Genomic DNA, 23,019 nt, shown 5'->3' with positions numbered 1-23,019 from the left:
TCACTATTTGCCACATGTTCCCCTACCGAAACTTTGACTAATGGTAGGGTTTTGAGAAGACTTATAGAACAAAGAGATCTTGGGGCACAGGTTCATATTTCCTTGAAAATGGAGTCACAGGTGGACAGGATGGTGAAGGCGGCATTCAGCATGGGGAGTCTTTTAAGAAGCAGTTGACCGGAGTGCTGGACAGACATGTGAAAAGGAAGGACAGGAAAGGCAGGATTCGGGAACCATGGATGACCAGGTAAATTGCGAGTCTAGTTAAAAAAAAAAGGATGCATACATAAGGTTAATCATGATGTGGAGATGCCGGCGTTGGACTGGGGTAAACACAGTAAGAAGTTTAACAACACCAGGTTAAAGTCCAACAGGTTTATTTGGTAGCAAAAGCCACACAAGCTTTAGAGCTCCGAAAGCTTGTGTGGCTTTTGCTACCAAATAAACCTGTTGGACTTTAACCTGGTGTTGTTAAACTTCTTACTACATAAGGTTAAGGCAACTAAAAACAAATGAAGTACTTGAAGAATGCAGGGAAAGTAGAAAACAATTCAAACGGAATTAAGAGGGCAAAAAGGCGTCACGAAATGTCCTTGGCAGGCAGGATTAAGGAGAGTCCCAAGGCATTTTATACATATATTAGGAACAAGAGGGTAGCTCAAGAAAGAGTTGGTCCACTCAAGGACGAACAAGGGAAATTAATGCTGGAACAGTGAGTAAATTTAAGGAGAATTTAGACATAGTTTTAATTGGTAATAGTTTGAAGGGTTATGGGAAGAAGGCAGGAAAATGGGGATGAGGAGCACGATCGAATGGAGGAGCATGATCGAATGGCAGAGTAGACTCGATGGACAAAATGGCCTAATTCTGCTCCTATATCCTATGAACTTATGCTTGGTTTCATTTGTCAGAATATTGAATAAAGGAGTTATGACGTCTTGTTGAAGTTCTACAAGACATTGGTATGGCCAGACTTGGTATACTGTGTACAGTTCTGGTCACCCTATTATAGAAAGAATATTATTAAATTAGAAAGAGTGCAGAAGAGATGGACGCTAGGATGCTACCGGGACTTGATGGTTGAGTTATAAGGAGAGGCTGAACAGACTGGGACTTTTGTCCCTGGAGTGTAGGAGTCTAAGGGGTGATCTTATAGAGTCTTTTAAGCAATGATGGGTATAGAAGAGTAATTAGTCAACATCTTTTCCCAAAGGTAGGGAAGTCTAAAACTAGAGGGCATAGGTTTAAGGTGAGAGGGGAGAGATACAAAAGGGTCCAGAGGGGCAATCTTTTCAGATCGAGGATGTGAGTATCTGGAACGAGCTGCCAGAGGTAGTAGTAGAGGCGAGTAAATTTTATCTTTTAAAAAGCATTCACACACTTACGTGAGTAAGGTGGGTATAGCGTGATATGGGCCGAACACAGGCAATTGGGACTAGCTTAATGGTAAAGACTGGGCGGCATGGACAAGTTGAGCTAAAGGGCCTGTTTCTATGCTGTAAATCTCTGACTTCTTTCCATTTCACGACAGGAATCTCTGCGCTCTCTCTTCTTTCCATTTACCTACAGGAATCCCTGCACCCTCCCTGTGATTCCTTTCCATTTCATTACAGGAATTCCTGCACCCTCCCTGTGATTCCTTTCCATTTACCTACAGGAATCCCTGCACCCTCCCTGTGATTCCTTTCCATTTCATTACAGGAATTCCTGTACTCTCTTTCTCTGACTTTTGCATTTCACAACAGGAAGTTTTGCACTCTCTCTCCATTTTACTGCAGGGATCTCTGAACTTTGACAAGGTGCCTCACGGGAGACTGCTGAGTAAAATAAGGGCCCATGGTATTCGAGGCAAGGTACTAACATGGATTGACGATTGGCTGTCAGACAGAAGGCAGAGAGTTGGGATAAAAGGTTCTTTCTCAGAATGGCAACCGGTGACAAGTGGTGTCCCGCAGGGTTCAGTGTTGGGGCCACAGCTGTTCTCTTTATATATTAACGATCTAGATGACGGGACTGGGAGCATTCTGGCCAAGTTTGCCGATGATACAAAGATAGGTGGAGGGGCAGGTAGTATTGAGGAGGTGGGGAGGCTGCAGAAAGATTTAGACAGTTTAGGAGAGTGGTCCAAGAAGTGGCTGATGAAATTCAACGTGGGCAAGTGCGAGGTCGTACACTTTGGAAAAAAGAATAGAGGCATGGACTATTTTCTAAACGGTGACAAAATTCATAATGCTAAAGTGCAAAGGGACTTGGGAGTCCTAGTCCAGGATTCTCTAAAGGTAAACTTGCAGGTTGAGTCCGTAATTAAGAAAGCAAATGTAATGTTGTCATTTATCTCAAGAGGCTTGGAATACAAAAGCAGGGATGTACTTCTGAGGCTTTATAAAGCACTGGTTAGGCCCCATTTGGAGTACTGTGAGCAATTTTGGGCCCCACACCTCAGGAAGGACATACTGGCACTGGAGCGGGTCCAGCGGAGATTCACACGGATGATCCCAGGAATGGTAGGCCTGACATACGATGAACGTCTGAGGATCGTGGGATTATATTCATTGGAGTTTAGGAGGTTGAGGGGAGATCTGATAGAAACTTACAAGATAATGAACGGCTTAGATAGGATGGACGTAGGGAAGTTGTTTCCATTAACAGGGGAGACTAGGACGCGGGGGCACAGCCTTAGAATAAAAGGGAGTCACTTTAGAACAGAGATGAGGAGAAATTTCTTCAGCCAGAGAGTGGTGGGTCTGTGGAATTCATTGCCACAGAGGGCTGTGGAGGCCGAGACGTTGAGCGTCTTCAAGACAGAAATTGATAAATTCTTGATTTCTCGAGGAATTAAGGGCTATGGGGAGAGAGCGGGTAAATGGAGTTGAAATCAACCATGATTGAATGGTGGAGTGGACTCGATGGGCCGAATGGCCTTACTTCCGCTCCTATGTCTTATGGTCTTATGGTCTAACTCTCTCTGTTACTCCTTTCAATTTCACTACAGGAATCTCAGCACCCTCTGTGACACCTTTCCATTTCACAAAAGCAATCTCTGCGCTCTCTGACTCCTTTATACAAGCCCCTGAACAAAATATAAAACTTCACATTGATCCTCATTGCAATGAAGACTAAGCACAACAGTGACCATTCCAAAGCATACGACCCACAACTTCCGAATGCGATATACTACTACTGTGTCACACTAACAGGCCCATCCCTCTCCCCATTTCAGGGTGTGCATCCTCTTCCAGTAAAGAATGTGATATCACTTCATTCCCTTTGTTTGTCAGTCTTTTGTGTACCCTTGTCCACCTTCAGCTTCCCAGCTCTCAGTCTTCCCTCTGCTTTTCATTGTTCACTCTTCCCACATCTCCTTGCACCTCTGTCTTCCTTTGTGCTCCCTTGTGTTTCCTGTATATCCAAAAGGCCTTTGACAAGGTGCCGCATAGGAGACTGTTAAATAAGTTAAGTGCCCATGGTGTTAAGAGTAAAATCCTGGCATGGATAGAAGATTGGCTGACTGGCAGAAGGCAGAGAGTGGGAATAAAGGGGTCTTTTTCAGGATGGCAGCCGGTGACTGGTGGTGTGCCTCAGGGGTCAGTGCCTGGACCATAACGTTTCACAATATGCATTAACAATTTGGAGGAAGGAACTGAAGGCACTGTGGCTAAGTTTGCAGATGATAAAAAGATATGTAGAGGGACAGGTAACACTGAGGAAGCGGGAGGCTGCAGAGGACTTGGACAGGTTAGGAGAGTGGGCAAAGAAGTGGCAGATGGAATACAATGTGGAAAAGTGTGAGGTTATACATTTTGGGAGGAGGAAAGGAAGCGTAGACTATTTTCTAAATGGGAAAATGCTTCGGAAATCAGAAACACTTGGGAGTCATTGTTCAAGATTCTCTTAAGGTTAACGTGCAAGGTCAGTCGGCAGTTAGGAAGGCAAATGCAATGTTAGCATTCATGTTGAGAGGGCTAGAATACAAGAGCAGGGATGTACTTCTGAGGCTGTATAAGGCTCTGGTCATACCCCATTTGGAGTACTGTGAGCAGTTTTGGGCCCCATATCTAAGGAAGGATGTGCTGGCTTTGGAAAGGGTCCAGAAGAGGACAAGAATGATCCCTGGAATAAATAGCTTGTCGTATGAGGAACGGTTGAGGACTCTGGGTCTGTACTCGTTGGAATTTAGAAGGATTAGGGGGGGATCTCATTGAAACTTACAGGATACTGTGAAGCCTGGATAGAGTGAACGTGGAACAAATGTTTCCACTAGTAGGAAAAACTAAAACCAGACCTCAGGCTAAAGGGACGATCCTTTAAAACAGAGATGAGGAGGAATTTCTTCAACCAGAGAGTGATGAATCTGTGGAACTCTGCCACAGAAGACTGTGGCGGGCAGGTCATTGAGTATCTCCAAGACAGAGATAGATAGGTTCTTGATTAATAAGGGGATCAAGGGTTATGGGGAGAAGGCAGGAGAATAGGGATGAGAAAAATATCAGCCATGATTGAATGGTGGAGCAGACTCGATGGGCCAAATGGCCTAATTCTGCTCCTATGTCTTATAGTCGTATGGTCTTATGGTCCTTGCCCCTTTACTAACCTCCTCCCCCATTACCCCCCCTTAGTTTTCATCTTTCCCATCCTCACCACACAACTTGCGTCGATTGGAATGTGGTCCTAGCACTGACCCCTGAGGCACACCACCAGTCACCGGCTGCCATCCTGAAAAAGACCCCTTTATTCCCACTCTCTGCCTTCTGCCAGTCAGCCAATCTTCTATCCATGCCAGGATTTTACTCTTAACACCATGGGCACTTAACTTATTTAACAGTCTCCTATGCGGCACCTTGTCAAAGGCCTTTTGGATATACAGGAAACACAAGGGAGCACAAAGGAAGACAGAGGTGCAGCCATGTGCTGGCCATTCAGACAACATGGTCAGGCATTGAACATAGAACATAGAACAGTACAGCACAGAACAGGCCCTTTGGCCCACGATGTTGTGCCGAGCTTTATCTGAAACCAAGATCAAGCTATTCCACTCCCTATCATCCTGGTGTGCACCATGTGCCTATCCAATAACCGCTTAAATGTTCCTAAAGTGTCTGACTCCACTATCACTGCAGGCAGTCCATTCCACACCCCAACCACTCTCTGCGTAAAGAACCTACCTCTGATATCCTTCCTATATCTCCCACCATGAACCCTATAGTTATGCCCCCTTGTAATAGCTCCATCCACCCGAGGAAATAGTCTTTGAACGTTCACTCTATCCCCTTCATCATTTTATAAACCTCTATTAAGTCTCCCCTCAGCCTCCTCCGCTCCAGAGAGAACAGCCCAAGCTCCCTCAACCTTTCCTCATAAGACCTACCCTCCAAACCAGGCAGCATCCTGGTAAATCTCCTCTGCACTCTTTCCAGCGCTTCCACATCCTTCTTATAGTGAGGTGACCAGAACTGCACACAATATTCCAAATGTGGTCTCACCAACGTCCTGTACAGTTGCAGCATAACCCCTCGGCTCTTAAACTCCAACCCCCTGTTAATAAAAGCTAACACACTATAGGCCTTCTTCACAGCTCTATCCACTTGAGTGGCAACCTTTAGAGATCTGTGGATATGGACCCCAAGATCTCTCTGTTCCTCCACAGTCTTCAGAACCCTACCTTTGACCCTGTAATCCATATTTAAATTAGTCCTACCAAAATGAATCACCTCACATTTATCAGGGTTAAACTCCATTTGCCATTTTTCAGCCCAGCTTTGCATCCTATCTATGTCTCTTTGCAGCCTACAACAGCCCTCCACCTCATCCACTACTCCACCAATCTTGGTGTCATCAGCAAATTTACTGATCCACCCTTCAGCCCCCTCCTCTAAGTCATTAATAAAAGTCACAAAGAGCAGAGGACCAAGCACTGATCCCTGTGGCACTCCGCTAGCAACCTGCCTCCAATTCGAAAATTTTCCATCCACCACCACCCTCTGTCTTCGATCAGACAGCCAGTTACCTATCCAATCGGCCAACTTTCCCTCTATCCCACACCTCCTCACTTTCATCATAAGCCGACCATGGGAGACCTTATCAAACGCCTTACTAAAATCCATGTATATGACATCAACTGCCCTACCTTCATCATCACACTTAGTTACTTCCTCAAAAAATTCTATCAAATTTGTGAGGCACGACTTGCCCTTCACGAATCCGTGCTGACTATCCCGGATTAAATTGTGAGCTAAAGACCTCTGCACTTCCCATTCCGGGTTCTGCACTGAATTGTCAACGTCTGAAAGTGGAGCTGCATGAGTCCTGCTGCACAGTGTTGGCAATGTGGGCATTGAGCAGGAAGGCACCAACCATACAGCCCCAACAAAGTGGCATTACATTCAGCACTACAGCAAGTAGGCTCTGTAATTGCACTCAATTTGACGTTCGGAGTGAACGGAGGTCTGACTTGTGCACACTACTCAACTTCAAGCGGGAGACCAACATAATTTCCCGCCGGCATGACAAGATTGGAACTCATGAGGAAATTCTGGCGAGCAACTGTTTTCATGAGATGCAAATGGCATTGATGCCACCAGACTGCAGGAAAACTTTGCTGCCTGGCATTCAGGAAATTGCAAACTAATTTCATGATGGCAGGTTTCCAACTTTTTGGCTCCCATTTGATTTTCCCCCTTCTTTCCCACCACCAAACTTGCCGCCAGCGGGCTGGGAGAATTCTACCTATAGAGTTAACCTACTGACGACTTCATTAAGAACTACCAAATGGTATCTGAAATCATAGAAACATAGAAAAACTACAGCACAAAACAGGCCCTTCGGCCCCACAAGTTGTGCCGAACATATCCGTACCTTTTAGGCCTACCTATAACCCTCCATCCTATTAAGTCCCATGTACTAATCCAGAAGTCTCTCAAAAGACCCTATCGAGTTTGCCTCCACCACCACTGACGGCAGCCGATTCCACTCGCCCACCGCCCTCTGTGTGAAAAACCTCCCCCTGACATTTCCCCTGTACCTACCCCCCAGCACCTTAAACCTGTGTCCTCTCGTAGCAGTAATTTCCACCCTGGGAAAAAGCCTCTGAGAATCCACCCGATCTATGCCTCTCAACATCTTGTATACCTCTATTAGGTCTCCTCTCATCCTACGTCTCTCCAAGGAGAAAAGTTTCCTCCCACAGTCCAAAGATGTGCGGGTTAGGTTGATTGGCCATGCTAAAATTGTCCCTTAGTGTCCTGAGATGCGTAGATTAGAGAGATTAGTGGGTAAAATATGTAAGGATATGGGGGTAGGGCCTGGGTGGGATTGTGGTTGGTGCAGACTCGATGGGCCAAATGGCCTCTTTCTGCACTGTAGGGTTTCTATGATTTTCTATGATTGTCCCAGATCACCATAGGCTGCTTTCCCTTTTGAGGGGGCAAGAAAAACTAGGAAAAATGTGAGCACTTTGCATTTCAGATCCAATCCACTGGTTCCTACATTTAACTCAAACTTCTGTACAACACCTCAGGAGAAGCACTTCATAAAATATGTTAATTAGAGCGATATTTTAAACAGACTTTCAAATTGAACATTGCCTCTACAGTTTTTCAGGATTCCTGAACCTTGCCAGTGAAAACAAAGCATAAATAATTGAGGCAATGAATTAAACTATCCTACATGCTCAGTGCACACAGCTGCTTCTATTCTGGCTAGTGCAAAGGCTTTGTTCTCAGGCTGCTCACTCAGATTTCACTCCAGACTTTGGAAGTTTTCTCAATTACATCAGAATGCCACATCACATTGTTGCTTATATTCTTGCTCAGAATCACAGAATTGGTATGACGCAAAAGGAGGCCATTTGGTCCATCATGTCTACTCTCGCACTCTTACTTACCCTTGCACTTACACACATTCTCATACATACATACTCCCTCTCGATCTCTCAGACATTCACACATACTGAGACATTCACACGCTATGGCATGTTGCCAAAGCTCTGCAAGATCAAGTGACTTTTGGCTAAGTTTACAGACTGCAAAGAAGAGTCATACCGACTGTGTCCGTGGAATAGTCATAATGCTCCGAAATGAAGTGAGGCAAGGTGAGCAGGAAGGCTCCAAAACTAAGGAGAAGACCACCCATTCCAATCAGCCTTGGTCGATGAACACGACTTCCAAAATAACTGACAAAAACAATCAGAAGTGAGTTTCCAATCTGAAAAACAATTGTGACAGAAAAACATAAGTTGTTAGAGATAAAAGTACATTTTATGCCATGAGAAGTGACCTGGAATATCAGAACCCAGAAAGACATGTGTGACCTGCTTTGTAACCATATGCAAAATCACTTCCATGTCTTTCATTGAAATACCTACTGACTTGGAATATCAAACAGAACATCTCTGAATCCACTTAAATCATCTCTTGTTGGATACTGATATCATCTGTTGACAATTTATTTACCATAGCTATTGAGTGTAAGATTAACTGTGCAAAGATCAACAAGGAAGTCATATACCTTTCTTCATTCATTCAGGGAATGTGGATGCCACTGGCAATGTATGTGGATATTATTGGTCCCTAATTGCCCTTGAATTGAGTGGCTTGCAAGGCCATTTCAGGGGGCATTTGAGAGTCAACCACATTGCGTCAGATCTGGAGTCATATGCAGGACAGACCAGGTAAGAATGGCAGATGTCCTCCCCTGAAGGAAGATGGCTGTGGTGTTTGAAGGTCAACCATCACAACTCCAAGACATCACTGCAGGAGTTCCACAGGGGAGTGTCATATGCCAAACCATCTTCAGCTGCTTCATCGACTATCTTCTCGCATCATAAAGTGGAGGTATTCGCAGATGATTGAACAATGTTCACCACCATTCACGACTACTCAGAAACTGCAGCAGTCCATACCCATTTGTAGCAAGAATCACAAACTGCTGTTGGTGGCACAGTGGGGATGGCACGGTGGCACAGTGGTTAGCACTGCTGCCTCACAGCGCCAGGGACCCGGGTTTGATTCCGGCTTGGATCACTGTCTGTGTGGAGTTTGCACATTCTCCCTCTGTCTGCGTGGGTTTCCGCCGGGTGCTCTGGTTTCCTCCCACATTCCAAAGATGTGCAGGTTAGGTGGATTGGCCATGCTAAATTGCCCCTTAGTGTCAAGGGGTAAATATATGGGGTTATGGGGATAGGGCCTGGGTGGGATTGTGGTCGATGCAGACTCAATGGGCCAAATGGCCTCCTTCTGCACTGTAGGGATTCCATGAATCTATGAACTGGACAACATTCAGAGTTAATATTCACTAACTCACCTCCTGACTCCCCAAGAACATCACCACTATCTGCAAGGCACAAGTCAGGAGTGTAATGGAATACTCTCTACTTGCCTGGATGAGTGTGAGTGAAGTTCCAACAACAGCCAGGAAGCTTGACTATACAAGATGGGAGGAAGAAGAAAGGAAGAGCAATAGTGATGGGGGATTCATTAGCTGGACAGGCGTTTCTGCAGCAAAAGACGTGATTCCAGGATGGTATGTTGCCTCCCTGATGCCAGGATCACTGAAGGACTGCAGGACATCCTGCAAGGGTTGATTGGTTTACCTATTACCAATGAAATAGGTAAAGTGAAGAATGAGGTCTTGCATCAAGAATTCAGGGAGCTTGGCAGCAAATTATAAAGCAGGATCTCAAATGTTGTAATCTCTGGTTTACCCTCAGTGCCACATGCTAGCAAGTATAGAAATAGGAGAATATGACAGATGAATGCGTGGCTCAAGAGTTGATGCAGGAGGGAGGGTTTTAGATTCCTGGATCACTGAGACTGTTTCTGGGGAAGGTGGGTTATGTACAAATGGGAAGCTCTGCACCTGAATGACACTGGGGTCAAATTCCTTGCAGGTAGGTTTGCCAGTGCTGTTGGGAAGAGTTTAAACTAGTCTGGCAGGGGGAGGGGGGTCACAGAATATTGGTAAAATAGAGACACAGGAAAAGAGGTTGGTTAGGCTTGAGCCATTTTGCTTGGAGCAGACAAGACTGAAGTGTGACCTGATTGAGGTGTACAAGATAGGGAGCAGCTGTTCCCCTTAGTTAAAGGGCGAGTCACAAGGGGATACAGGTTCAAGGTGAAGGGCAGGAGGTTTAGGGGGTTAGAACCATAGAACCATAGAAAGTTACAGCTCAGAAACAGGCCTTTTGGCCCTTCTTGTCTGTGCCGAACCATTTTTTGCCTAGTCCCACTGACCTGCACTTGGACCATATCCCTCCACACCCCTCTCATCCATGAACCTGTCCAAGTTTTTCTTAAATGTTAAATGTTATCCGGCAGCTCATTCCACACTCCGACCACGCTCTTGCGTGAAGAAGCCCCCTCTAATATTCCCTTTAAACTTTTCTCCTTTCACCCTTAACCCATGCCCTCTGGTTTTTTTCTCCCCTAGCCTCAGTGGAAAAAGCCTACTTACATTCACTCTATCTATACCCATCAAAATCTTATACACCTCTATCAAATCTCCCCTCAATCTTCTACGCTCCAGGGAATAAAGTCTCAACCTATTCAATCTCTCTCTGTAACTCAGCTTCTCAAGTTCCGGCAACATCCTTGTGAACCTTCTCTGTACTCTTTCAACCTTATTTACATCCTTCCTGTAACTAGGTGACCAAAACTGTACACAATACTCCAAATTCGGCCTCACCAATGCCTTATATAACCTTACCATAACACTCCAACTTTTATACTCGATACTCCGATTTATAAAGGCCAATGTACCAAAGGCACTCTTTACGACCCTATCCACCTGTGATGTCACTTTTAGGGAATTCTGTACCTGTATTCCCAGATCCCTCTGTTCAACTGCACTCTTCAGAGTCCTACCATTTACCCTGTACGTTCTACTTTGGTTTGTCCTTCCAATGTGCAATATCTCACACTTGTCTGCGTTAAATTCCATTTGCCATTTTTCAGCCCATTTTTCTATTTGTCCAAATCCCTCTGCAAGCTTTGAAAACCTTCTTCACTGTCTACTACACCTCCAACCTTTGTATCATCAGCAAACTTGCTGATTCAATTTACCACATTATCATCCAGATCATTGATATAGATGACAAACAACAATGTCCAAAGATGTGCAGGTTAGGTTGATTGGCCAGGTTAAAAATTGCCCCTTAGAGTCCTGGGATGCGTAGGTTAGAGGGATTAGCGGGTAAATATGTGGGGGTAGGGCCTGGGTGGGATTGTGGTCGGTGCAGACTCGATGGGCCGAATGGCCTCCTTCTGCACTGTAGGGTTTCTATGTTCTATGGACCCAACACCGATCCCTGCGGCACACCACTGGTCACAGGCCTCCACTCAGAGAAGCAATCCTCCACAACCACTCTCTGGCTTCTTCCATTGAGCCAGTGTCTAATCCAATTTACTACCTCCCCATGTATACCTAGCGACTGAACCTTCCTAACTAACCTCCCATCAGGGACCTTGTCAAAGGCTGAAATCCAGGTAGACAATATCCACCGCCTTCCCTTCATCCACTTTCCTGGTAACCGCCTCGAAAAACTCTAATAGATTGGTCAAACATGACCTACCACGCACAAAGCCATGTTGACTCTCCCTAATAAGTCCCTGTCTATCCAAATATTTGTAGATCCTATCCCTTATCACACCTTCCAATAACTTGCCCACCACCGACGTCAAACTTACAGGCCGATAATTTCCCGGATTTCTTTTGGAACCTTTTTTAAACAACGGAACAACATGAGCCACCCTCCAATCATCCGGCACCTCCCCCGTGAATACTGACATTTTAAATATGTCTGCCAGGGCCCCTGCAAGTTCAACACTAGCTTCCCTCAAGGTCCGTGGGAATACCCTGTCCGGTCCTGGGGATTTATCCACTCTGATTTGCCTCAAGACAGCGAGCACCTCCTCCCCTTTAATCTGTAAAGGTTCCATGACCTCCCTACCTGTTTGCCCTATTTCCGTAGACTCCATGCCTATTTGTGAGGACAAAAATTTTAACATCACGGTGGGGCGAGCAATAAACAAAGAAGTAACTGATGCATGTAAAAATGGTACAGCAATTATCAAGTGGGAAATTTAATCTACATGGCAATTGGTCAAACCAGGTTGGTTAAGGTGGCCTTGAGGAGGAGTTCATAGAATGTATCTGCAGTAGTTTCCTCGAACAGTATGCAATGGAACCTACGAGGGAGCAAGCTATCCTCGATCTGGTCCTGTCTGATGAGGACAGGAATAATTAATGATCTCACAGTTAGGGATTCTCTCAGCATCAGTTATTTCTTTGTTTATTGCTCGCTCCACTATGATGTTAAAATTTTTGTCCTCACAAATGGGCATGGAGTCTACGGAAATAGGGCAAACAGGTAGGGAGGTCATGGAACCTTTACAGATTAAAGGGGAGGAGGTGCTCGCTGTCTTGAGGCAAATCAGAGTGGATAAATCCCCAGGACCGGACAGGGTATTCCCACGGACCTTGAGGGAAGCTAGTGTTGAACTTGCAGGGGCCCTGGCAGACATATTTAAAATGTCAGTATTCACGGGGGAGGTGCCGGATGATTGGAGGGTGGCTCATGTTGTTCCGTTGTTTAAAAAAGGTTCCAAAAGAAATCCGGGAAATTATCAGCCTGTAAGTTTGACGTCGGTGGTGGGCAAGTTATTGGAAGGTGTGATAAGGGATAGGATCTACAAATATTTGGATAGACAGGGACTTATTAGGGAGAGTCAACATGGCTTTGTGCGTGGTAGGTCATGTTTGACCAATCTATTGGAGTTTTTCGAGGAGGTTACCAGGAAAGTGGATGAAGGGAAGGCGGTGGATGTTGTCTACCTGGATTTCAGCAAGGCCTTTGACAAGGTCCCTCATGGGAGGTTAGTTAGGAAGGTTCAGTCGCTAGGTATACATGGGGAGGTAGTAAATTGGATAAGACACTGGCTCAATGGAAGAAGCCAGAGAGTGGTTGTGGAGGATTGCTTCTCTGAGTGGAGGCCTGTGACTAGTGGTGTGCCGCAGGGATCGGTGTTGGGTCCATTGTTGTTTGTCATCTATATCAATGATCTGGATGATAATGTGGTCAATTGGATCAGCAAGTTTGCTGATGATACAAAGATTGGAGGTGTAGTGGACAGTGAGGAAGGTTTTCAAAGCTTGCAGAGGGATTTGGACCAACTAGAAAAATGGGCTGAAAAATGGCAAATGGAATTTAACGCAGACAAGTGTGAGATATTGCACATTGGAAGGACAAACCAAAGAAGAACGTACAGGGTAAATGGTAGGACTCTGAAGAGTGCAGTTGAACAGAGGGATCTGGGAATACAGGTACCGAATTCCCTAAAAGTGACGTCACAGGTGGATAGGGTCGTAAAGAGTGCCTTTGGTACATTGGCCTTTATAAATCGGAGTATCGAGTATAAAAGTTGGAGTGTTATGGTAAGGTTATTTAAGGCATTGGTGAGGCCGAATTTGGAGTATTGTGTACAGTTTTGGTCACCTAGTTACAGGAAGTATGTAAATAAGATTGAAAGAGTGCAGAGAAGGTTCACAAGGATGTTGCCGGGACTTGAGAAACTGAGTTACAGAGAGAGATTGAATAGGTTGGGACATTATTCCCTGGAGCGTAGAAGATTGAGGGGAGATTTGATAGAGGTGTATAAGATTTTGATGGGTATAGATAGAGTGAATGCAAGCAGGCTTTTTCCGCTGAGGCTAGGGGAGAAAAAAACCAGAGGGCATGGGTTAAGGGTGAAAGGAGAAAAGTTTAAAGGGAATATTAGGGGGGGCTTCTTCACGCAGAGAGTGGTGGGAGTGTGGAATGAGCTGCCGGATAAAGTGGTAAATGCAGGGTCACTTTTAACATTTAAGAAAAACTTGGACGGGTACATGGATGAGAGGGGTGTGGAGGGATATGGTCCAAGTGCAGGTCAGTGGGACTAGGCATAAAATGGTTCGGCACAGACAAGAAGGGCCAAAAGGCCTGTTTCTGAGCTGTAATTTTCTATGGTTCTATGGTTCTAAGACCACCCCTAAGCCGCCCATGTTCCAGAGAAAAAAGTCCCAGTCTATTCAGCTTCGTCTTATAACTCAAACCATCAAGTCCCGGTAGCATCCTAGTAAATCTCTTCTGCACACTTTCTAGTTTAATGATATCCTTTTAACAATACGGTGACCAGAACTGTACACAGTTTTCCAAGTGTGGCTTTACCAATGTCTTGTACAACTTCAGCAAGACGTCCCAACTCCTGTATTCAATGTTCTGACCAATGAAACCAAGCATGCTGAATGCCTTCTTCACCACTCTGTCCACCTGTGACTCCACTTTCAAGGAGCTATGAACCTGTACCCCGAGATCTCTTAGTTCTGTAACTCTCCTCAACGCCGTACCATTAACTGAGTAAGTCCTGCCCTGGTTCGATCTACCAAAATGCATCACCTTGCATTTATCCAAATTAAACTCCATCTGCCATTCATCAGCCCACTGGCCCAACTGATCAAGATCCCGTTTCAATCTTCACTGTCCACTACGCCACCAATCTTGGTGTCATCTGCAAATTTGCTAACCATGCCTACTAAATTCTCATCCAAATCATTAATATAAAATGACAAATAACAGTGGACCCAGCACTGATCCCTGAGGCACACCGCTGGTCACAGGCCTCCAGTTTGAAAAACAACCCTCTACAACCACCCTCTGGCTTCTGTCATCAAGTCAATTTTTTGGCTCTCTCATCCAGGATCCCGTGAGATTTAACATTATGCAACAACTACCATGTGGTACCTTGTCAAAGGCCTTGCTAAAGTCCATGTAGCCAATGTCAATTCACTGCCCTCATCTACCTTCTTGGTTACCCCTTCAGAAAACTCAATCAAATTTGTGAGACCTGATTTTCCACTCACAAAGCCATGCTGACTGTCCCTAATCAGTCCTTGCATCTCTAAATGCCTGTAGATCCTGTCTCTCAAAATACCTTCTAACAACTTACCCACCACAGATGTGAGGCTCACCGGCCTGTAGTTCCCAGGCTTTTCCCTGCAGCCCTTTTTAAACAAAGTCACAACATTTGCCACCCTCCAATCTTCCGGCACCTCACCTGTGACTATCGATGATTCAAATATTTCTGGTAGGGGACCCGCAATTTCCTCCCTAGCCTCCCATAATGGTGATATTCCAGTTGCGGCTCATGTGTCCTAGAAGACATAACCCAGGAAAGTGTAACCCTGGAAGCCGTAACTCAGGAAGATGTATCCAAGAAAATGTAAGCTCGGAAGGTTCAACCCCTGAAGGTGCAACAAAGGAAAATTCAAACCAGGAAGGTGTAATCCTGAAAGATGTACCCCCGGAAGGCTGGCCTCGAGTGGAACATTGGAAGTATTTGGACGAACTCTTTGTAACCCCGAGAGACGTAACCCTGAGAGATCAAACCCCATAAGTGAAATTTCTGAAGGAAGAAACCCCGAAAGGTTACAGACAATTTATAATGGATGTTATGTTTTTTTTGTAATGGAGTTTTTATAGAGTTGTTTGTCACTGTATCAAGGAGGGTATATTATTTTGGAATTGTGTTAATATTAGTTGATGTTTCATAATTTATCATTGTATATTGTCTGTAGCCTGGACAGTGTAACCCTCAGATAGAATAACCCCTGGACAGAGTAACCCCCAGTTAGAGGCTAGCTAATCCAGAAGGCAAAAATCCAGAGGGTAAAACCCTGGGGGTTGCAGATAACTTACAATGGTTTTCATTCTTATTGAAAGGGAGTTGTTTAGTACTGTTCGAAGGACGGCGTGCTAGCTGTTGGTATTTTATTAATATTAGCTTGCTGGTTTGCAGTCATTGCAAGTTGACTGTAACCTTAAAAGGCCTGGTTGCAGACAACTTGTGATGCATGTGGGCTGCTGATATTGTGTTTATATTAGGATGTTTATAAATTTATGAAATTATAATAACCTATAATTATTATTATAACCTGTTCTGGTCCCCCCCAATGCCAACACTACAGTTAAGAAAGCCCACCAACATCTCTACTTTCTTGATTTGATTTATTATTGTCACATGTGAAAAATATTGTTTCTTGCGCGCTATACAGACAAAACATACCGTTCATAGCGAAGGAAACGAGAGAGTGCAGAATGTAGTGTTACAGTAATAGCTAGGGTGTAGAGAAAGATCAACTTAATGCAAGGTAAGTCCATTCAAAAGTCTGACAGCAGCAGGGAAGCAGCTGTTCTTGAGTCGGTTGGTATGTGACCTCAGACTTTTGTATCTTTTTCCCAAAGGAAGAAGGTGGAAGAGAGAATGTCCGGGTACATGGGATCCTTAATTATGCTGGCTGCTTTGCCAAGGTATTGGGAAGTGTAGACAGAGTCAATGGATGGGAGGCTGGTTTGCGTGATGGATTGGGCTACATTCACAATTTTTTGTAGTTCCTTGCGGTCTTGGGCAGAGCAGGAGCCATACCAAGCTGTGATACAACCAGAAAGAATGCTTTCTATGGTGCATCTGTAAAAGTTGGTGAGAGTCGTAGCTGACATGCCAAATTTCCTTAGTCTTCTGAGAAAGTAGAGGCGTTGGTGGGCTTTCTTAACTCTAGTGTCGGCATGGGGGGACCAGGACAGGTTGTTGGTGATCTGGACACCTAAAAACTTGAAGCTCTCGACCTTTTCTACTTCGTCCCCGTTGATGTAGATAGGGGCATGTTCTCCTTTACGCTTCCTGAAATCTTTCTCAGAAATTTGGCATGTCAGCTACAACTATCACCAATTTTTACAGATGCACCACAGATGCATTCTTTCTGGTTGTATCGCAGCTTGGTATGGCTGCTGCTTTGCCCAAGACTGCAAGGAACTACAAAAGGTTGTGAATGTAGCCCAATCCATCACGCAAACTAGCCTCCCATCCACTGACTCTGCCTGCACTTCTCGCTGCCTCGGCAAAGCAGCCAGCATAATTAAGGACCCCACGTACCCTAGATATTCTCTCTTCCACCTTCTTCCATCGGGAAAAAGATACAAAAGTCTGAGGTCACGCAACTACCGACTCAAGAACAGCTTCTTCCCTGCTGCCATCAGACTTTTGCATTAAGTTGATCTTTCTCTACACCCTAGCTATGACTGTAACACTATATTCTGCACTATCTCGTTTCCTTCTCTATGCACGGTATGCTTTGTATACTGCGCAAGAAACAATGCTTTTCACTCTATGTTAATACATGTGACAATAATAAATCAAATCAAATAATATGCTTTGATTGAAATACATTTGGATGGAATGTTTTGTAACCCCGAGGGTGTAGCCCCGAGGGTGTAGCCCCGAGGGTGTAGCCCCGAGGGTGTAGCCCCGAGGGTGTAGCCCCGAGGGTGTAGCCCCGAGGGTGTAGCCCCGAGGGTGTAACCCCGAGGGTGTAGCCCCGAGGGTGTAGCCCCGAGGGTGTAGCCCCGAGGGTGTAGCCCCGAGGGTGTAGCCCCGAGGGTGTAGCCCCGAGGGTGTAGCCCCGAGGGTGTAGCCCCGAGGGTGTAGCCCCGAGGGTGTAGCCCCGAGGGTGTAGCCCCGAGCGTGTAGCCCCGAGCGTGTAGCCCCGAGCGTGTAGCCCCGAGGGTGTAGCCCCGAGGGTGTAGCCCCGAGGGTGTAGCCCCGAGGGTGTAGCCCCGAGGGTGTAGCCCCGAGGGTGTAGCCCCGAGGGTGTAGCCCCGAGGGTGTAGCCCCGAGCGTGTAGCCCCGAGGGTGTAGCCCCGAGGGTGTAGCCCCGAGGGTGTAGCCCCGAGGGTGTAGCCCCGAGCGTGTAGCCCCGAGCGTGTAGCCCCGAGGGTGTAGCCCCGAGGGTGTAGCCCCGAGGGTGTAGCCCCGAGGGTGTAGCCCCGAGGGTGTAGCCCCGAGGGTGTAGCCCCGAGGGTGTAGCCCCGAGGGTGTAGCCCCGAGGGTGTAGCCCCGAGCGTGTAGCCCCGAGGGTGTAGCCCCGAGGGTGTAACCCCGAGGGTGTAACCCCGAGGGTGTAACCCCGAGGGTGTAGCCCCGAGGGTGTAACCCCGAGGGTGTAGCCCCGAGGGTGTAGCCCCGAGGGTGTAGCCCCGAGGGTGTAGCCCCGAGGGTGTAGCCCCGAGGGTGTAACCCCGAGGGTGTAACCCCGAGGGTGTAGCCCCGAGGGTGTAGCCCCGAGGGTGTAGCCCCGAGGGCGTAACCCCGAGGGTGTAGCCCCGAGGGTGTAGCCCCGAGGGTGTAGCCCCGAGGGTGTAGCCCCGAGGGTGTAACCCCGAGGGTGTAACCCCGAGGGTGTAGCCCCGAGGGTGTAGCCCCGAGGGTGTAGCCCCGAGGGTGTAACCCCGAGGGTGTAGCCCCGAGGGTGTAGCCCCGAGGGTGTAGCCCCGAGGGTGTAGCCCTGAGGGTGTAGCCCCGAGGGTGTAGCCCCGAGGGTGTAGCCCCGAGGGTGTAACCCCGAGGGTGTAGCCCCGAGCGTGTAACCCCGAGGGTGTAGCCCCGAGGGTGTAGCCCCGAGGGTGTAGCCCCGAGGGTGTAGCCCCGAGGGTGTAACCCCGAGGGTGTAGCCCCGAGGGTGTAACCCCGAGGCTGTAGCCCCGAGGGTGTAGCCCCGAGGGTGTAGCCCCGAGGGTGTAACCCCGAGGGTGTAGCCCCGAGGGTGTAGCCCCGAGGGTGTAGCCCTGAGGGTGTAGCCCCGAGGGTGTAACCCCGAGGGTGTAGCCCCGAGGGTGTAGCCCCGAGGGTGTAGCCCCGAGGGTGTAGCCCTGAGGGTGTAGCCCCGAGGGTGTAACCCCGAGGGTGTAGCCCCGAGGGTGTAGCCCCGAGGGTGTAGCCCCGAGGGTGTAACCCCGAGGGTGTAGCCCCGAGGGTGTAGCCCTGAGGGTGTAGCCCTGAGGGTGTAACCCCGAGGGTGTAGCCCTGAGGGTGTAACCCCGAGGGTGTAACCCCGAGGGTGTAGCCCTGAGGGTGTAGCCCTGAGGGTGTAGCCCTGAGGGTGTAACCCCGAGGGTGTAGCCCTGAGGGTGTAACCCCGAGGGTGTAGCCCCGAGGGTGTAGCCCCGAGGGTGTAACCCCGAGGGTGTAGCCCCGAGGGTGTAGCCCCGAGGGTGTAACCCCGAGGGTGTAGCCCCGAGGGTGTAGCCCTGAGGGTGTAGCCCCGAGGGTGTAGCCCCGAGGGTGTAGCCCTGAGGGTGTAGCCCTGAGGGTGTAGCCCCGAGGGTGGAACCCCGAGGGTGTAGCCCTGAGGGTGTAGCCCTGAGGGTGTAGCCCTGAGGGTGTAGCCCCGAGGGTGTAGCCCCGAGGGTGTAGCCCCGAGGGTGTAGCCCCGAGGGTGTAGCCCCGAGGGTGTAGCCCCGAGGGTGTAGCCCCGAGGGTGTAGCCCCGAGGGTGTAGCCCCGAGGGTGTAGCCCCGAGGGTGTAGCCCCGAGGGTGTAGCCCCGAGGGTGTAACCCCGAGGGTGTAGCCCCGAGGGTGTAGCCCCGAGGGTGTAGCCCCGAGGGTGTAGCCCCGAGGGTGTAACCCCGAGGGTGTAGCCCCGAGGGTGTAACCCCGAGGGTGTAACCCCGAGGGTGTAGCCCCGAGGGTGTAGCCCCGAGGGTGTAGCCCCGAGGGTGTAGCCCCGAGGGTGTAACCCCGAGGGTGTAACCCCGAGGGTGTAGCCCCGAGGGTGTAGCCCCGAGGGTGTAGCCCCGAGGGTGTAGCCCCGAGGGTGTAGTCCCGAGGGTGTAGCCCCGAGGGTGTAGCCCCGAGGGTGTAACCCCGAGCGTGTAGCCCCGAGGGTGTAACCCCGAGGGTGTAGCCCCGAGGGTGTAACCCCGAGGGTGTAGCCCCGAGGGTGTAGCCCCGAGGGTGTAGCCCCGAGGGTGTAACCCCGAGGGTGTAACCCCGAGGGTGTAGCCCCGAGGGTGTAACCCCGAGTGTGTAGCCCCGAGCGTGTAGCCCCGAGGGTGTAGCCCCGAGGGTGTAGCCCCGAGGGTGTAACCCCGAGGGTGTAACCCCGAGGGTGTAGCCCCGAGGGTGTAGCCCCGAGGGTGTAGCCCCGAGGGTGTAGCCCCGAGGGTGTAACCCCGAGGGTGTAGCCCCGAGGGTGTAGCCCCGAGGGTGTAGCCCCGAGCGTGTAGCCCCGAGGGTGTAGCCCCGAGGGTGTAGCCCCGAGGGTGTAACCCCGAGGGTGTAGCCCCGAGGGTGTAACCCCGAGGGTGTAGCCCCGAGGGTGTAGCCCCGAGGGTGTAGCCCTGAGGGTGTAGCCCCGAGGGTGTAGCCCCGAGGGTGTAGCCCCGAGGGTGTAACCCCGAGGGTGTAGCCCCGAGCGTGTAACCCCGAGGGTGTAGCCCCGAGGGTGTAGCCCCGAGGGTGTAGCCCCGAGGGTGTAGCCCCGAGGGTGTAACCCCGAGGGTGTAGCCCCGAGGGTGTAACCCCGAGGCTGTAGCCCCGAGGGTGTAGCCCCGAGGGTGTAGCCCCGAGGGTGTAACCCCGAGGGTGTAGCCCCGAGGGTGTAGCCCCGAGGGTGTAGCCCTGAGGGTGTAGCCCCGAGGGTGTAACCCCGAGGGTGTAGCCCCGAGGGTGTAGCCCCGAGGGTGTAGCCCCGAGGGTGTAGCCCTGAGGGTGTAGCCCCGAGGGTGTAACCCCGAGGGTGTAGCCCCGAGGGTGTAGCCCCGAGGGTGTAGCCCCGAGGGTGTAACCCCGAGGGTGTAGCCCCGAGGGTGTAGCCCTGAGGGTGTAGCCCTGAGGGTGTAACCCCGAGGGTGTAGCCCTGAGGGTGTAACCCCGAGGGTGTAACCCCGAGGGTGTAGCCCTGAGGGTGTAGCCCTGAGGGTGTAACCCCGAGGGTGTAGCCCTGAGGGTGTAACCCCGAGGGTGTAGCCCCGAGGGTGTAGCCCCGAGGGTGTAACCCCGAGGGTGTAGCCCCGAGGGTGTAGCCCTGAGGGTGTAGCCCTGAGGGTGTAACCCCGAGGGTGTAGCCCTGAGGGTGTAACCCCGAGGGTGTAACCCCGAGGGTGTAGCCCTGAGGGTGTAGCCCTGAGGGTGTAACCCCGAGGGTGTAACCCCGAGGGTGTAGCCCCGAGGGTGTAGCCCCGAGGGTGTAGCCCCGAGGGTGTAGCCCCGAGGGTGTAGCCCCGAGGGTGTAACCCCGAGGGTGTAGCCCCGAGGGTGTAGCCCCGAGGGTGTAGCCCTGAGGGTGTAGCCCCGAGGGTGTAGCCCCGAGGGTGTAGCCCTGAGGGTGTAGCCCTGAGGGTGTAGCCCCGAGGGTGGAACCCCGAGGGTGTAGCCCTGAGGGTGTAGCCCTGAGGGTGTAGCCCCGAGGGTGTAACCCCGAGCGTGTAGCCCCGAGGGTGTAACCCCGAGGGTGTAGCCCCGAGGGTGTAACCCCGAGGGTGTAGCCCCGAGGGTGTAGCCCCGAGGGTGTAGCCCCGAGGGTGTAACCCCGAGGGTGTAACCCCGAGGGTGTAGCCCCGAGGGTGTAACCCCGAGTGTGTAGCCCCGAGCGTGTAGCCCCGAGGGTGTAGCCCCGAGGGTGTAGCCCCGAGGGTGTAGCCCCGAGGGTGTAGCCCCGAGGGTGTAGTCCCGAGGGTGTAGCCCCGAGGGTGTAGCCCCGAGGGTGTAACCCCGAGCGTGTAGCCCCGAGGGTGTAACCCCGAGGGTGTAGCCCCGAGGGTGTAACCCCGAGGGTGTAGCCCCGAGGGTGTAGCCCCGAGGGTGTAGCCCCGAGGGTGTAACCCCGAGGGTGTAACCCCGAGGGTGTAGCCCCGAGGGTGTAACCCCGAGTGTGTAGCCCCGAGCGTGTAGCCCCGAGGGTGTAGCCCCGAGGGTGTAGCCCCGAGGGTGTAACCCCGAGGGTGTAACCCCGAGGGTGTAGCCCCGAGGGTGTAGCCCCGAGGGTGTAGCCCCGAGGGTGTAGCCCCGAGGGTGTAACCCCGAGGGTGTAGCCCCGAGGGTGTAGCCCCGAGGGTGTAGCCCCGAGCGTGTAGCCCCGAGGGTGTAGCCCCGAGGGTGTAGCCCCGAGGGTGTAACCCCGAGGGTGTAGCCCCGAGGGTGTAACCCCGAGGGTGTAGCCCCGAGGGTGTAGCCCCGAGGGTGTAGCCCCGAGGGTGTAGCCCCGAGGGTGTAGCCCCGAGGGTGTAGCCCCGAGGGTGTAGCCCCGAGGGTGTAGCCCCGAGGGTGTAGCCCCGAGGGTGTAGCCCCGAGCGTGTAGCCCCGAGGGTGTAGCCCCGAGGGTGTAGCCCCGAGGGTGTAACCCCGAGGGTGTAGCCCCGAGGGTGTAACCCCGAGGGTGTAGCCCCGAGGGTGTAGCCCCGAGGGTGTAGCCCCGAGGGTGTAGCCCCGAGGGTGTAGCCCCGAGGGTGTAGCCCCGAGGGTGTAGCCCCGAGCGTGTAGCCCCGAGGGTGTAGCCCCGAGGGTGTAGCCCCGAGGGTGTAACCCCGAGGGTGTAGCCCCGAGGGTGTAACCCCGAGGGTGTAGCCCCGAGGGTGTAGCCCCGAGGGTGTAGCCCCGAGGGTGTAGCCCCGAGGGTGTAGCCCCGAGGGTGTAACCCCGAGGGTGTAGCCCCGTTGGCTTTGACACAATAAGTCAAAATCCCGGAAGGCGAAACCCTGGAAAATTATGGATAACTTATAATACACATCAGTGATTGACATTGTGTTTCTATTAGGTTGTCATTTATATATTTGCTATTATAAAATTGCATTTCGACTGTAATGTTTTGAATATATTGTTTACGACCCCGGGCTGGGTCCGGCGGGCATCGCCCCAGATGAGAACTGCCCGGTAACCTGGGCCCCCGGGGCTAAGCCCCGGACAGCTGCAGATAATCTACGTTGTGGTTTGATTGTAATGTTTTGAATGCACTGTTTGTGACCCCTGAGGCTCAGCCCCAGATGAGAATTGCCCGGTAACCTGGGCCCCCGTGGGCTGTGCACCAGATGGTTGCAGATAATCTACATTGTGTTATACTTGTTTATCATGTGAGACTGTATTGCATTCTGGTTTGTAATTTGAAATTGTAATGTATTTCGGTTGTGAGATGGTATTGTACTCTGGTTCGTAACTTGAAAGT

General features: G+C 50.3%; 1 protein-coding gene across 4 annotated transcripts in view; it reads right to left on the bottom strand.

Annotated features, from left to right (window-relative positions):
- Positions 1-23,019, bottom strand: part of LOC144491451 (solute carrier organic anion transporter family member 2A1-like) — a 450,593-nt gene that overhangs the window by 321,588 nt on the left and 105,986 nt on the right. For all 4 annotated transcript variants that reach the window (XM_078209279.1, XM_078209280.1, XM_078209282.1 and 1 more), the window contains exon 3: positions 8,037-8,199. In XM_078209279.1, the coding sequence (XP_078065405.1) occupies positions 8,037-8,199 (163 nt within the window). The remainder of the gene's footprint in view (positions 1-8,036; positions 8,200-23,019) is intronic.

Source organism: Mustelus asterias, chromosome 3 (genome assembly GCF_964213995.1).
Source record: "Mustelus asterias chromosome 3, sMusAst1.hap1.1, whole genome shotgun sequence".
NCBI lineage: Eukaryota > Metazoa > Chordata > Chondrichthyes > Carcharhiniformes > Triakidae > Mustelus > Mustelus asterias.
This window is presented reverse-complemented; position numbering and strand designations above follow the sequence as displayed.